Genomic DNA, 14,357 nt, shown 5'->3' on the forward strand with positions numbered 1-14,357 from the left:
TCGTCCTGTAGCCTGAGGCTTTCCTCCTCGCAATTTACCACCCCACCAATTTTCGTGTCATCTGCGAACTTACTGATCATACCTTTTACATTCTCATCCAAATCATTTATGTAGATCACAAACAGCAAGGGACCCAGCACCGATCCCTGAGGTACCCCACTGGACACAGGCTTCCAGTCACAAAAGCAACCTTCGACCATCACCCTCTGCCTCCTGCCACTCAGCCAGTTTAGGATCCAACGCACCAAGGCACCCTGGATCCCATGGGCTCTTACCTTCTTGACCAGTCTCCTATGCGGGACTTTGTCAAAAGCTTTACTGAAGTCCATGTAAACCACATCCACAGCATTTCCCTCATCCACCCCCCTAGTCACCCCCTCGAAAAATTCAATCAGATTTGTCAGACATGATTTACCCTTGACAAAGCCATGCTGACTATCCCTGATTAATCCTTGCCTCTCCAAGTGGAGACTAATTTTGTCCCTCAGAATTTTTTCCAATAATTTCCCTACCACAGATGTTAGGCTCACTGGCCTGTAATTCCCTGGTTTATCCCTGCTACCCTTCTTGTATAATGGTACTACATTAGCTGTTCTCCAGTCCTCTGGTACATGCCCTGTGGCCAGAGAGGTCCTGAAAATTTGTGTCAGAGCCCCTGCAATCTCCTCCTTTGCCTCCCACAGCAGCCTGGGATACATCTCGTCCGGGCCTGGGGATTTATCCACTTTTTGGCCTGCTAAAACCGCTAGCACCTCCTCCCTCTCGATGCTAATATGTTCAAGTATGTCACAGTCCCCTTGCCCGATTTCTATGTCCGCATCGTCTTTCTCCATAGTGAACACAGATGTAAAAAATTCATTTAGAACCCCGCCTACATCATCTGGCTCTACACACAGATTGCCACTTTGGTCCCTAATGGGCCCTACCCTTTCCCTGGTTATCCTCTTGCCCTTAATATACTTATAAAACATCTTAGGATTTTCCTTTATTTTGCTCGCCAGTGCTATTTCATGGCCCCTCCTCGCCCTCCTAATTTCTTTTTTAAGTATGCCCCTGCACTTTTTATACTCCTCTAGGGCTTCTTCCGTCTTTAGTCTTTTGTAACTGCCAAAAGCCCCCCTTTTATTTCTAATGCATTTTTGTATATCCCTTGTCATCCAAGGTTCCCTTTGCTTGTTGGTCCCACCCTTGACCTTTACAGGAACATGTTGGCGTTGTACTCTCTCTATTTCCCTTCTGAAAGTCTCCCACTGTTTTGATGTGGATTTTCCTATAAGTAGCTGCTCCCAGTCCACTTTGGCCAGATCCTGCCTTATCATATTAAAATCGGCCTTCCCCCAATTTAGAACCCTTATTTCCGGGCCGCCTTTGTCTTTTTCCATGACCACCTTAAATCTCACCGAATTATGGTCACTGTCACCAAAATGCTCTCCTACTGATACTTCCACCACTTGCCCGGCTACATTCCCCAGAATTAGGTCCAGTACCGCCCCCTCTCTTGTAGGACTTTCTACATGTTGGCTCAAAAAGCTCTCCTGGATGCACTTTAAGAATTCTGCACCCTCTAAGCCTTTCACACTCTGACTATCCCAATTTATATTGGGGAAGTTGAAATCCCCCACTATTATTACCCTATTATTTTCACACTTCTCTGAGATTTGCCTACATATCTGTTCCTCTATCTCCCCCTGACTGTTTGGGGGCCTATAGTACACTCCCAGCAAAGTGCTTGCCCTCTTTTTGTTTTTAAGTTCTACCCATAACGCCTCATTAGAGGAACCCGCTAATATATCATCCCTCCTTACAGCAGTAATTGACTCCTTAATTAATATTGCAACACCCCCTCCCCTTTTACACCCCCCTCTGTCTCGCCTGAAGATTCTATACCCTGGAATATTGAGCTGCCAGTCCTGACCCTCCCTCAACCATGTCTCCGTGATAGCAACAATATCGTACTCCCATGTGCTCAACAACAACTTCAGTTCATCCACCTTATTTGCAAGACTCCTTGCATTAAAATAAATGCCTTCCAGCCCTGCCATATTCCCTTTTGCCTTCACATATTTGCTCTGCCTTCCCAGCTGACTTGTTTTTTCCTCTGTATTTGGCTGTAAATCACCCCCTACTATAGCTCCACTCTGTACCCCATCCCCCTGCCAAGTTAGTTTAAACCCCCCCCAGCAGTGCTAGCAAACCTCCCCGCAAGGATATTGGTTCCCCTCTGGTTCAGGTGTAAACCGTCCGACTTGTACAAGTCCCACCTTTCCCAGAAGCAGACCCAGTGATCCAGGAAACTAAAGCCCTCCCCCCTGCACCATCCCTTTAGCCACGCATTCATCTGTTCTATCTTCCTATTCCTATACCCACTAGCACGTGGCACCGGGAGTAATCCAGAGATTACAACCTTTGAGGTCCTGCCCTTTAATCCTTCACCTAGCTCCCTAAATTCTTGCTGCAGGACCTCATCCCTCTTTTTACCTATGTCGTTGGTACCAATGTGGACCACGACCTCTGGCTGTTCACCCTCCCCCTCCAGAATGCCCTGCAGCCGCTCAGTGATATCCTTGACCCTGGCACCAGGGAGGCAACAAACCATCCTGGATTCACGTCTACAGCCACAGAAACGCCTATCTGTTCCCCTTACTATAGAATCCCCTACCACTATTGCTCTCCCACTCTTTTTCCCCCCTTCCTGGGCAGCAGGAGCACCCCCAGTGCCAGGAAGTTGGCTGCTGCTGCCTTCCCCTGGTGAGTCATCCCCCTCAACAGTATCCAAAGCGGTATACTTGTTTGAGAGGGGAATGGTCACAGGGGTCTCCTGCACTACCTGCCTGCTTCTATTGCTCCGCCTGGTGGTCACCCATTTCCTGTCTTCCTGTGCAGCCCTTCCCTGCGGTGTGACCAACTCACTAAACGTGCTATCCACGAACCTCTCGGCATCGTGAATGCTCAACAACCCATCCACCCGCAGCTCCAGCGCCTCAATGCGGTCTGCTAGTAGCTGCAGATGGATGCATCTCTGGCACACGTGGTCATCAGGGGCACTGGGGCCCCTGAATTCCCACATAGAGCAAGAGGAGCATATCACGGGGCTGGGCTCTCCTGGCATGACCTTCCCTTTAATTACTTTAAATTAATTTACTATCACCAATTAAAGATATCTCTAAGGCGCTTGTATAGTCTACCAACAGTCCCTGCTACACCAGAAAGACCCTGGTAACTGTCAACTACAGAGTTAAAGTTTAAAAAAGAGAAATACTCACCAACCAATCACTTACCTGCTCCCTGGTGACGTCACACTCTGATTACTTTTTACCTCTCTCCCCGCTGCTGAGTTGGTTTTTATACCGGGCTCCGACTCACTGGTCCCGACTGGTCTCGGGCCTCGCCGCTCTCCGGTTTTTATACCGGGCTCCGACTCACTGCTCCCGCTGGTCCCGACTGGTCTCGGGCCTCGCTGGTCGCCGGTTTTTATACCGGGCTCCGACTCATTGCTCCCGCTGGTCCCGACTGGTCTCGGGCCTCGCTGGTCGCCGGTTTTTATACCGGGCTCCGACTCACTGCTCCCGCTGGTCCCGACTGGTCTCGGGCCTCGCCGGTCGCCGGTTTTTATACCGGGCTCCGACTCACTGCTCCCGCTGGTCCCGACTGGTCTCGGGCCTCGCCGCTCTCCGGTTTTTATACCGGGCTCCGACTCACTGCTCCCGCTGGTCCTGACTGGTCTCGGGCCTCGCTGCTCTCCGGTTTTTATACCGGGCTCCGACTCACTGCTCCAGCTGGTCCCGACTGGTCTCGGGCCTCGCCTCTCTCCGGTTTTTATACCGGGCTTTGACTCACTGCTCCCGCTTGTCCCGACTGGTCTCGGGCCTCGCTGCTCTCCGGTTTTTATACCGGGCTCCGACTCACTGCTCCCGCTGGTCCCGACTGGTCTCGGGCCTCGCCCCTCTCCGGTTTTTATACCGGGCTCCGACTCACTGCTCCCGCTGGTCCCGACTGGTCTCGGGCCTCGCCTCTCTCCGGTTTTTATACCGGGCTCCGACTCACTGCTCCCGCTGGTCCCGACTGGTCTCTGGCCTCGCTGCTCTCCGGTTTTTATACCGGGCTCCGACTCACTGCTCCAGCTGGTCCCGACTGGTCTCGGGCCTCGCTGCTCTCCGGTTTTTATACCGGGCTCCGACTCACTGCTCCCGCTGGTCCCGACTGGTCTCGGGCCTCGCTGCTCTCCGGTTTTTATACCGGGCTCCGACTCACTGCTCCAGTTGGTCCCGACTGGTCTCTGGCCTCGCTGCTCTCCGGTTTTTATACCGGGCTCCGACTCACTGCTCCAGCTGGTCCCGACTGGTCTCGGGCCTCGCCTCTCTCCGGTTTTTATACCGGGCTCCGACTCACTGCTCCCGCTGGTCCCGACTGGTCTCGGGCCTCGCCTCTCTCCAGTTTTTATGCCGGGCTCCGACTCACTGCTCCCGCTGGTCCCGACTGGTCTCGGGCCTCGCTGCTCTCCGGTTTTTATACCGGGCTCCGACTCACTGCTCCCGCTGGTCCCGACTGGTCTCGGGCCTCGCCGGTCGCCGGTTTTTATACCGGGCTCCGACTCACTGCTCCCGCTGGTCCCGACTGGTCTCGGGCCTCGCTGCTCTCCGGTTTTTATACCGGGCTCCGACTCACTGCTCCCGCTGGTCCCGACTGGTCTCGGGCCTCGCCTCTCTCCGGTTTTTATGCCGGGCTCCGACTCACTGCTCCCGCTGGTCCCGACTGGTCTCGGGCCTCGCTGCTCTCCGGTTTTTATACCGGGCTCCGACTCACTGCTCCCGCTGGTCCCGACTGGTCTCGGGCCTCGCCTCTCTCCGGTTTTTATACCGGGCTCCGACTCACTGCTCCCGCTGGTCCCGACTGGTCTCGGGCCTCGCTGCTCTCCGGTTTTTATACCGTGCTCCGACTCACTGCTCCCGCTGGTCCCGACTGGTCTCGGGCCTCGCCGCTCTCCGGTTTTTATACCGGGCTCCGACTCACTGCTCCCGCTGGTCCCGACTGGTCTCGGGCCTCGCCTCTCTCCGGTTTTTATACCGGGCTCTGACTCACTGCTCCCGCTGGTCCCGACTGGTCTCGGGCCTCGCCGCTCTCTGGTTTTTATACCGGGCTCCGACTCACTGCTCCCGCTGGTCCCGTCCCGGTAGAGAGAAACTGTTCCCATTGGCGGAAGGGTCGAGAACCAGAGGACACAGATTAAGGTGATTGGCAAAAGAACCAAAGGTGATGTAAGAAAAAGCCTTTGTCCGCAGCGAGTGGTTAAGATCTGGAATGGCAGACTCGGTCTTATCTTTCAAAAGGGCGTTGGATAATATCTGAAGGAAAAAAATTTGCAGGGAAAGTGCAAGGGAGTGGGACTCGCTGAGAGTTGGCACGGCTCGACGGGCCGAATGGCTGCCTTCCATGCTGTAACCATTCTATGAAATCCCTCTGAATCCCAACCTTTACTAGTCTCTCACCTTTTAAAAAATATTCTGCTTTTCCATTCTTCCTACCAAAGTGGATAACTTCACATTTAACAAACATTATACTCCATCTGCCACCTCCTTGCCCACTCACTGAACCAGTCTATATTTCTTTGCAGCCTATTTACATCCTCCTCACAGCTTACTTTCACACCTATTACACTTGGATCACTCATCTAACTCATTGAAGTAGCTGAGGGCCAAGCACTGATCCTTGTGGCACCCCACTAGTTACACCCTGCCACCCTGAAAATGACCCGTTTATCCCTACTCTCTGCTTCCTGTCCATTAACGAATCCTCAATCCATGCGAAGATATTACCCCCAAACCCATGAGCCCTAACCTTGTGTAACAACCTATTGTGTGGCACCTTATCAAATGCTTTCTGAAAATCCAAATATATTACATCCACTGGTTCCCCCTTATCTACCCTGCTAGTTACACCCTCAAAAGGCTCTAATAGATTTTTCAAACACGATTTTCCTTTCATAAATCCATGTTGACTCTGTCTGATCATATTGTGATTTCCCAAGTGCCCTGTTACCATGTCCTTAATAATACGTTCTAGTATTTTCGCTACTATTGATGTCAGGCTAACTGACCTATAGTTCCCTGTTTTCTCTCTCCCTCCTTTCTTCAATAGCGGGGTTACATTTGAAAGAAATTTCCAAGAAGCAGTTTTTGACCAAATTCGACTCCCACGGGGATGGGGAAATCTATAATAAGCACAGAATCGGTCAGGATTTAAAATTTATTTACAACCGATACGAAAGGCTCTTACATTTGCGATCTATCTTTATTCTGTCCACTCAAGGAGTTAGAAAACAGATTTTCTCCTGTGAATATAGAGCTGGCTTATTGGGCCGTGATCTGTTTACTTGTTCATCTTCTGCTAAATACATTTCCTGAGGGAATTAAAATCTAAATCAGGTTTGCAGGTGTGATGCTCTATTCACACATCGAGGGTGAGAGAGATACTGTGGGACACACGATAAGTCCAGTAGCTGAAAGTGATTAACAGACCGGGTTTTGTGTTTAGTGATCCCGGGCGTGTTACCGATACCTTCCCTGGATACCAAGACTAGGAGAGGCACTCGAAGGTTTGGGGAGCTGGGACTTGTCCATGAGATTAACCAATGGTATGAGAACTGAAATAATCTAGAGTTAGAAAAGAGAAAAATCCCCAAAATGGAGCAGTCGGTAACAGGTCATCAATTAGTCTCCTCTTCTCGGTGAAATCAAGGACTCGACACACTGTGTGTTTGATACAAAGCTGATTTATTTGACAGATATCAAAATATTAAACTCCAGCCCAGTTATAGGGTTATTAACATCATCAGAAACAAACCTCAATTGTCAAAATGAACATGGTTCAGTCCTGCATGTGACTAACAGCAGAATCCAACCACTGCAGTCACTTGTGAACTCGCTGATGTTTCAACAGGTGGGATGACCGAGTGAATCTCTTCCCACACACGGAGCAGGTGAATGCCCTCTCCCCAGTGTGAACTCGCTGGTGTGTCAGCAGGTGGGATGAATTAGCAAATCCCTTCCCACACACAGAGCAGGTGAACGGCCTCTCCCCAGTGTGAGTGTGGTGGTGTGTCAGCAGATCTCTTGTGCTTTTAAAGCTCTTCCCACAGTCAGAACATTTGAAAGGTCCCTTTTCAGTGTGACCAAGTTGGTGTTTAGTGAGGTTGGCTAATCGAGCAAAAACCTTCCCACACACAGTGCAGGTGAATGGCCTCTTTCCACTGTGAACTCGCATGTGTTCAGTGAGGCTAGATGACTGCCCGCACCTCTTCCCGCATTGAGAGCAACTGAATGGCCTCTCTCCAGTGTGAATTCGCTGGTGGTCAGTGAGGTTCGATAACTGCCCAAATCTCTTCCCACAGTGAGAGCAACTGAACGGTCTCTCCCCAGTGTGAACTCGCTGGTGTGTCAGAAGGTGGAATGACTGACTGACTGAATCTCTTCCCACACTCAGAGCAGATGAATGGCCTCTCCCCAGTGTGAATGCGTCGATGAGTTTCCAGCCGGGACGGGGAGCTGAATCCCTTCCCACAGTCCCCACATTCCCACGGTTTCTCCATTTTGCGGGTGTCCTTGTGTCTCTCCAGGTTGGACGATCAGCTGAAGCCTCGTCCACACACACAACACGTGTACAGTTTCTCCCCGCTGTGAATGGTGCGATGTTTTTTCAGGCTGTGTAACTGGTTAAAGCTCTTTCCACAGTCAGTGCACTGGAACACTCTCACTCGGGTGTGTGTGTCTCTGCTTTTCCAGTCACACTGATGTTTGAAATCTTTTCCCACAGACAGAACAGGCAAACATTTCATTTCCACATTCAAAGGCTGAAGATATTCCTTGTAAAAGCAAAACAACGTCACTAAGTTCAGGATAAAAATGCAGAACAGATTAATTCCAGTTTCTATGGAACATTCTATCCTCTCTTATTACATAGAATTACATAGATTGTACAGCACAGAAACAGGCCAATCGGCCCAACTACTCCATGCGGTGTTTATGCTCCATACGAGCCTCCTCCCATCTCTCTTCATCTCACCCTATCAGCATTTCCTTCTATTCCTTTCTTCCATGTGTTTATCCAGTGTCCTCTTAAATGCATTACGCCATTCCTTGGGTGATTGGGCAGATGCATGGCAAATGCAGTATAATGTGGATAAATGCGAAGTTATCCGCTTCGGTGGCAAAAGCAGGAAGACAGATTATTATCTAAACGGCAATAGATTGGGAAAAGGGGAAGTGCAATGAGATCTGGGTGTCCTTGTGCACCAGTCGCTGAAGGTAAGCATGCAGGTGCAGCAGGTGGTTAAGAAGGCAAATGGTATGTTGGCCTTCATAGCGAGAGGATTTGAGTACAGGAGCAAGGATGTCTTGCTGCAGTTGTACAGGGCCTTGGTGAGACCACATCTTGAATATTGTGTGCAGTTCTGGGTGCCTTATCTGAGGAAGGATGTTCTTGCCATGGAGAGAGTGCAGCGAAGGTTCACCAAACTGATACCTGGGATGGCAGAAATGACGTCTGAGGAGAGATTGGGTCGATTAGGCATATATTCGCTAGAGTTTAGAAGAATGAGAGGGGATCTCATTGAAACTTAGAAAATTCTAACAGGACTAGACAGACTAGATGCAGGAAGGATGTTCCCGATAGCCGGGGAGTCCAGAACCAGGGGTCACAGTCTAAGGATAAGGGGTAAGCCATTTAGGACTGAGATGAGGAGGAATTTCTTCACCCAGAGAGTGGTGAATCTGAAATTCTCTGCCACATAGAAAACATAGAGGATAGGAGCAGGAGTAGGCCATTCGGCCCCTCGAGCCTGCTCCGCCATTCAATGAGATCAGGGCTGATCATCCAAATTCAGTACCCTGTCCCTGCCTTCTCCCCATATCCCTTGATCCCTTCAGCCTTAAGAAATATATCCAACTCCTTCTTGAATATTTTTAATGAATTGGCCTCAACTGCCTTCTGTGGTAGGGAATTCCACAGGTTCACCACTCACTGGGTGAAGAAATTCCTCCTCATCTCTGACCTAAATGGCTTACCCCTTATCCTTAGACTGTGACCCCTGGTTCTGGATTTCCCGGTCATCGGGAACATCCTTCCTGCATTTAGCCTGTCTAATCCTGTTAGAATTTTATAAGTTTCAATGAGATCCCCTCTCATTCTTCTAAACTCCAGCGAGTATAAGCCCAATCGACCCAATTTCTCCTCATATGTCATTCCTGCCATCCCAGGTATCAGCCTGGTGAACCTTTGCTATACTCCCTCCATGGCAAGAACATCCTTCCTCAGATAAGGCGAGCAAAACTGCAAACAGTACTCAAGGTGTGGTCTCACCAAGGCCCTGTACAACTGCAGCAAGACATCCTTGTTCCTGTACTCGAACCCTCTCGCTACAAAGGCCAACATACCATTTGCCTTCTTAACTGCCTGCTGCACCTGCATGCTTACCTTCAGCGATTGGTACACAAGGACACCCAGGTCTCGTTGCACTTCCCCTTCTCCCAATCTATTGCCGTTCAGATAATAATCTGCCTTCCTGTTTTTGCCACCAAAGTGGATAACCTCGCATTTATCCACATTATACTGCATCTGCCATGCATCTGCCCAATCACCCAACCTGTTCAAATCATCCTGGAGTTTCTCGGCATCCTCCTCACAGCACACACGCCCACCCAGCTTTGTGTCATCTGCAAACTTGGAGATATTACATCTAGTTCCCTCATCTAGATCATTAATATATATTGTGAATAGCTAGGGCCCTAGGACCGATCCCTGCGGTACCCCACTAGTCACTGCCTGCCACTCGGAAAAAGAGTCATTTATTCCAACTCTTTGCTTCCTGTCTGCCAATCAGTTCTCTATCCAAGTCAGTACCTTGCCCCCAATCCCATGTGCCTTAACTTTACATGCTAATCTCTTATGCGAGACTTTATCGAAAGCCTTCTGAAAGTCCAAATACACCACATCCACTGGTTCTCCCTTATCTATTTAACCAGTTACATCCTCAAAAAATTCCAGTAGATTAGTCAAGCATGATTTACCTTTTGTAAATCCATGTTGACTTTGTCCGATCCTGTCACTGTTTTCCAAGTGCTCTGCTATTACATCTTTTATAATGGAATCTAGCATTTTCCCCACTACCGATGTCAGGCTTACCGGTCTATAATTCCCCGTTTTCTCTCTACCACCTTTTTTGAATAGTGGGGTAACATTAGCTACCCTCCAATCCATGGGTACTGTTCCAGAGTCTATAGAATTTTGGAAGATGACTAGCAATGCATCTAATATTTCTAGGGCCACTTCCTTAATACCCTAGGATGTAGATTATCAGGTCCTGGGGATTTATCAGCCTTCAATCCCGTCAATTTCCCTATCACCATTTCCCTACAAATACTGATTTTTTTCAATTTCTCCCGCTGATTAGACCCTATGTTCCCCGACATCTCTGGGAGGTTATTTGTGTCCTCCTTTGTGAAGACAGAACCAAAGTATGTATTTAATTGGTCTGCCATTTCTTTGTTCCCCATTATAAATTCCCCTGATTCTGAGTGCAAGGGACCTATGCTTGACTTCACCAATCTTTTTCTCTTCACATATCTATAGAAGCTTTTACAGTCAGTTTTTATGTTCCCTGCAAGCTTACTCTCATACTCTATTTTCCCCCTCTTAATTAATCCCTTTGTCCTCCTTTGTTGAATCCTAAACTGCTCCCAATCCTCAGGTTTGCTGCTTTTTCTGGCCAATTGATATGTCCTCTCCTTGGATCTTATGCTATCCCTAATTTCCCTTGTTAGCCACAGTTGAGTCACCTTTTTTGTTTTATTTTTATGCCAAACAGGGATGAACAAATTCTGTAGTTTATCCATGCGAACTTCGAATGTTTGCCATTGCCTACCCACCATCAACCCTTTAAGTAACATTTCCCAGTCAATCCTACCCAACTCGCTCCTCATACCTTCGTAGTTTCCTTTATTTAAATTCAGGACCCTAGTCTCTGAGTCAAATACTTCACTCTCCATCTTAATGAAGAATTCGATCATATTATGATCGCTCCACCCCAAGGGATCTCGCACAACAACATTGCTAATTAATCCTTTCTCATTACATAATACCCAGTCTAAGATGGCCTGATCTCTAGTTGGTTCCTCGACATATTGGTCCAGGAAACCATCCCGTATACACTCCAGGTATTCCTCCTCCACAGTATTGTTACTAATTTGGTTAGCCCAATCTATATGTAGATTAAAGCCACCCATGATAACTGCTGTGCCCTTATTGCACGCATCTCTAATTTCCCGTTTAATGCCATCCCCAACCTCCGCATTACTGTTTGGGGGTCTGTATACAACTCCCACTAACTTTTTCTGTCCCTTGGTATTTCTCAGCTCTACCCATACAGATTCCACATCATCAGAGCTAATATCCTTCCTTACAATTGTGTTAATCTCCTCTTTAACCAGCAATGCTACCCCACCTCCTTTTCCTTTTTGCCTGTCTTTCCTGTATATTGAATACCCCTGGATGTTGAGTTCCCAGCCTTGGAGCCATGTTTCCATAATCCCAATCATATCATATCCGTTTACATCCATTTGCGCAGCTAATTCATCCACCTTATTATGAATGCTACTCGCATTAAGACACAAAGCCTTCAGGATTGTTTTTTAAACACTTAGGCCTTTTAGAATTATTATTTACTGTGGCCATGTTTGATTTAAACCCTTGATTATTATGACTGCCACTTTTGCTTTTCTCCTTCCTGTCTTTTGCTTCTATCCTTGTTTCCCTTTCCTCTGTCTCCCTGCACAGGTTCCCAATCCCCTGCCATTTTAGTTTAAACCCTCCCCCACAGCACTAGCAAACACTCCCCCTAGGACATCGATCCCAGTCCTTCCGTTTTGTACTGGTCCCACCTCCCCCAGAACCGGTTCCAATGTCCCTGGAATTTGAATCCCTCCCCCTTGCACCATTCCTCTAACCATGTATTCATCTGAAATATCCTTCTATTTCTACTCTGAGTAGCACGTGGCACTGGTAGCAATCCTGAGATTACTACCTTTGAGGTCCTATTTTTTAATTTACCTCCTAACTCCCTATCTTCAGCTTTTAGGAACTCATCCCGGTTTTTACCTATATCGTTGGTACCTATATGCACCACGACAACTGGCTGTTCACCCTCCCCTTCCAAAATGCTCTGTAGCCGCTCCAAGACATCCTTGACCCTTGCACCAGGGAGGCAACATTATGGAGTCTCATTTGCGGCCGCAGAAACACCTATCTATTCCCCTTACAATAGAATCTCCTATCACTATAGCTCTCCCACTCTTTTTCCTCCCGTCCTGTGCAGCAGAACCACCCACGGTGCCAGGAAGTTGGCTGCTGCTGCCTTCCACTGATAAGCCGTCTCCCTCACCAATATCCAAAGTGGTATATCAGTTTGAGAGGGGGATGGTCACAGGGGACCCCTGCACTCCCTGCCTGCGCCTACTACTCACCCATTCTCTTCCTGCCTGTGCAGCCTTTATCTGCGGTATGACCAACTCCCTAAATGTGCTATCCACGATGTCCTCAGCATCGCGAATGCTCCAGTATGTATCCACTTGCAGCTCCAGTGCCGCAATGCAGTCTATCAGTTGCTGCAGCTGGATACACATAGTGCAGGACGAGCATACCACGGTGCCGAGCTGTCCTGCCATGACTCACCCTTTAATTAATTCAAATTAAATTAAATCAAATCAATCCCGCCAATTACACTCCAATTAAATCATATACTCAAGGGCCCTTGTTTAACAGCAGTCCCTGCTACACAACAGAGATCCTAGAAACTAGAAACCACAAAATTTAAGTTTGGAAAAAAGGAGAAAGAGAGAAATACTCACCAACCAATCATTTACCTGCTTTCTGGTGACGTCACACTTCGATTACTTTTTACTTCTCTCATGCTATCGGAGCTCTGAGATTGGTAAACCTCTCGGGCTCACCTTTTATCGCCCTCGCCGCTCCTCCCAGGTCGGCACTGCTGCTGCTGAGGGCCTACCTGCTCCTCAGGCTCTCCTTTTATCGCCGCCTCGCCGCTCCTCCCAGGTCCACCGCCACCGCCACTGTGGGGCCTACCTGCATCTCGGGTTTGCCTATTATCACCGCCGCCGCTCCTCACAGGTCTGCACTGCCGCCAACGCTGCTGCTGCTGAAGGCAGTTGAGGCCAATTCATTAAATATATTCAAGAAGGAGTTGGATATATTTCTTGAAGCTAAAGGGATCAAGGGATATGGGGAGAAAGCAGGGACAGGGTACTGAATTTGGATGATCAGCCATGATCTCATTGAATGGCGGAGCAGGCTCGAGGGGCCGAATGGCCTACTCCTGCTCCTATCTTCTATGTTTTCTATGTTTCCTGTTTGTGGGACCTTGCTGTGTGCAAATTGGCTGCGTGTTTCCCACATTACAACTCTGAATCCACTTCAAGTAGTACTTCATTGGCTGTAAAGCGCTTCGAGATGTCCGGTGGTCATGAAAGGTGCTATATAAATGCTATTTGCCTCAACTGTTCAATGTAGCAGCAAGTTCCACATTCTCAGCACTCTGGGTGAAGGAGTTTAATCTAAATAGGACTTTCCTGGGCAGCCAATGAGCACTGCTGCCTTTTTTGTGCATTTCCTGGCGAGGCTAAACAGTTGATATTTTCTGATCAAAAAGCGCTGAGCTCAGCAGCATTAGTCCTGTTTTGCCTCCTTTGGAGAGCAGGTGTACGAGCAGAGTGAGCGCAGCCTTCACAGCAACCGCAATAAAATTGTTACAGTTGTGAAGGAACTTTGTGTCATTGCACAGGACCACAAACAAAGTATGTGTCAATTATTGTCTGACTGCACTACTGTGATATTTTATGGGTGCTATACAAATGTAAGTTGTTATTGTTTGGTCTGAGTTTGCGGTGTGTAAATGCTGCCCTTCTCACAGCCTGTAAAAGGAGTTTACAAAAGCCATCACTATGAGTCTAGGATAGAAATTGACAAGATTCTCTCCTCCTGGTTCCTGGCCAAGGGGGCCGCGCATGCGCCCTGCTGCCCCCTGAGCCTCTCAAGATGGCGGCCGTTAACCCGGGCCTGCCACCGGGAGAAAGCCCCGCAGCTGCCGCCCCGCTCGGGGCAAACGCCCAGCCCGGAGGCTCTTGTTCGAGGCCTGAGGCCCACCCCGGGTGTGTGTGAAGCGGATAATGTTGAGTGTTTTAATAATGGGGCCTGGGGCCGCACTTGGGGTGATTGCAGCCCGAGTCCCCCTGGGATTCATTAACCTGCTTCCTGAGCTCTCTCACCTGATGTGTCAGCGGCTGCTGCCAAGG

The 14,357-nt window shown here is 48.9% G+C and overlaps 1 protein-coding gene and 1 pseudogene across 7 annotated transcripts in view; one reads left to right on the forward strand and one right to left on the reverse strand.

Annotated features, from left to right (window-relative positions):
- LOC147119437 (uncharacterized) overlaps nucleotides 1-14,357 on the forward strand; it is a 38,301-nt pseudogene that overhangs the window by 12,649 nt on the left and 11,295 nt on the right.
- Nucleotides 6,907-14,357, reverse strand: part of LOC147119438 (uncharacterized) — a 32,480-nt gene continuing 25,029 nt past the window's right edge. The window contains exons 2-4 of one of the 7 annotated variants that reach the window (XM_085985030.1): nucleotides 11,760-11,764; nucleotides 7,292-7,449; nucleotides 6,907-7,123 (exon numbers count right to left, since the gene is read on the reverse strand). In XM_085985030.1, coding sequence (XP_085841156.1) covers nucleotides 6,907-7,123; nucleotides 7,292-7,449; nucleotides 11,760-11,764 — 380 coding nt within the window. Of the gene's footprint in view, nucleotides 7,247-7,291; nucleotides 7,580-8,881; nucleotides 8,889-10,461; nucleotides 10,466-11,759; nucleotides 11,765-14,357 lie in introns of all 7 variants that reach the window. The other 6 variants (XM_085985029.1, XM_085985031.1, XM_085985028.1 and 3 more) reach the window with 6 other exon arrangements.

The sequence above is a fragment of the Somniosus microcephalus genome, chromosome 4 (genome assembly GCF_052327205.1).
Source record: "Somniosus microcephalus isolate GS21.2 chromosome 4, FLI_Smic_1.0, whole genome shotgun sequence".
Lineage (NCBI taxonomy): Eukaryota > Metazoa > Chordata > Chondrichthyes > Squaliformes > Somniosidae > Somniosus > Somniosus microcephalus.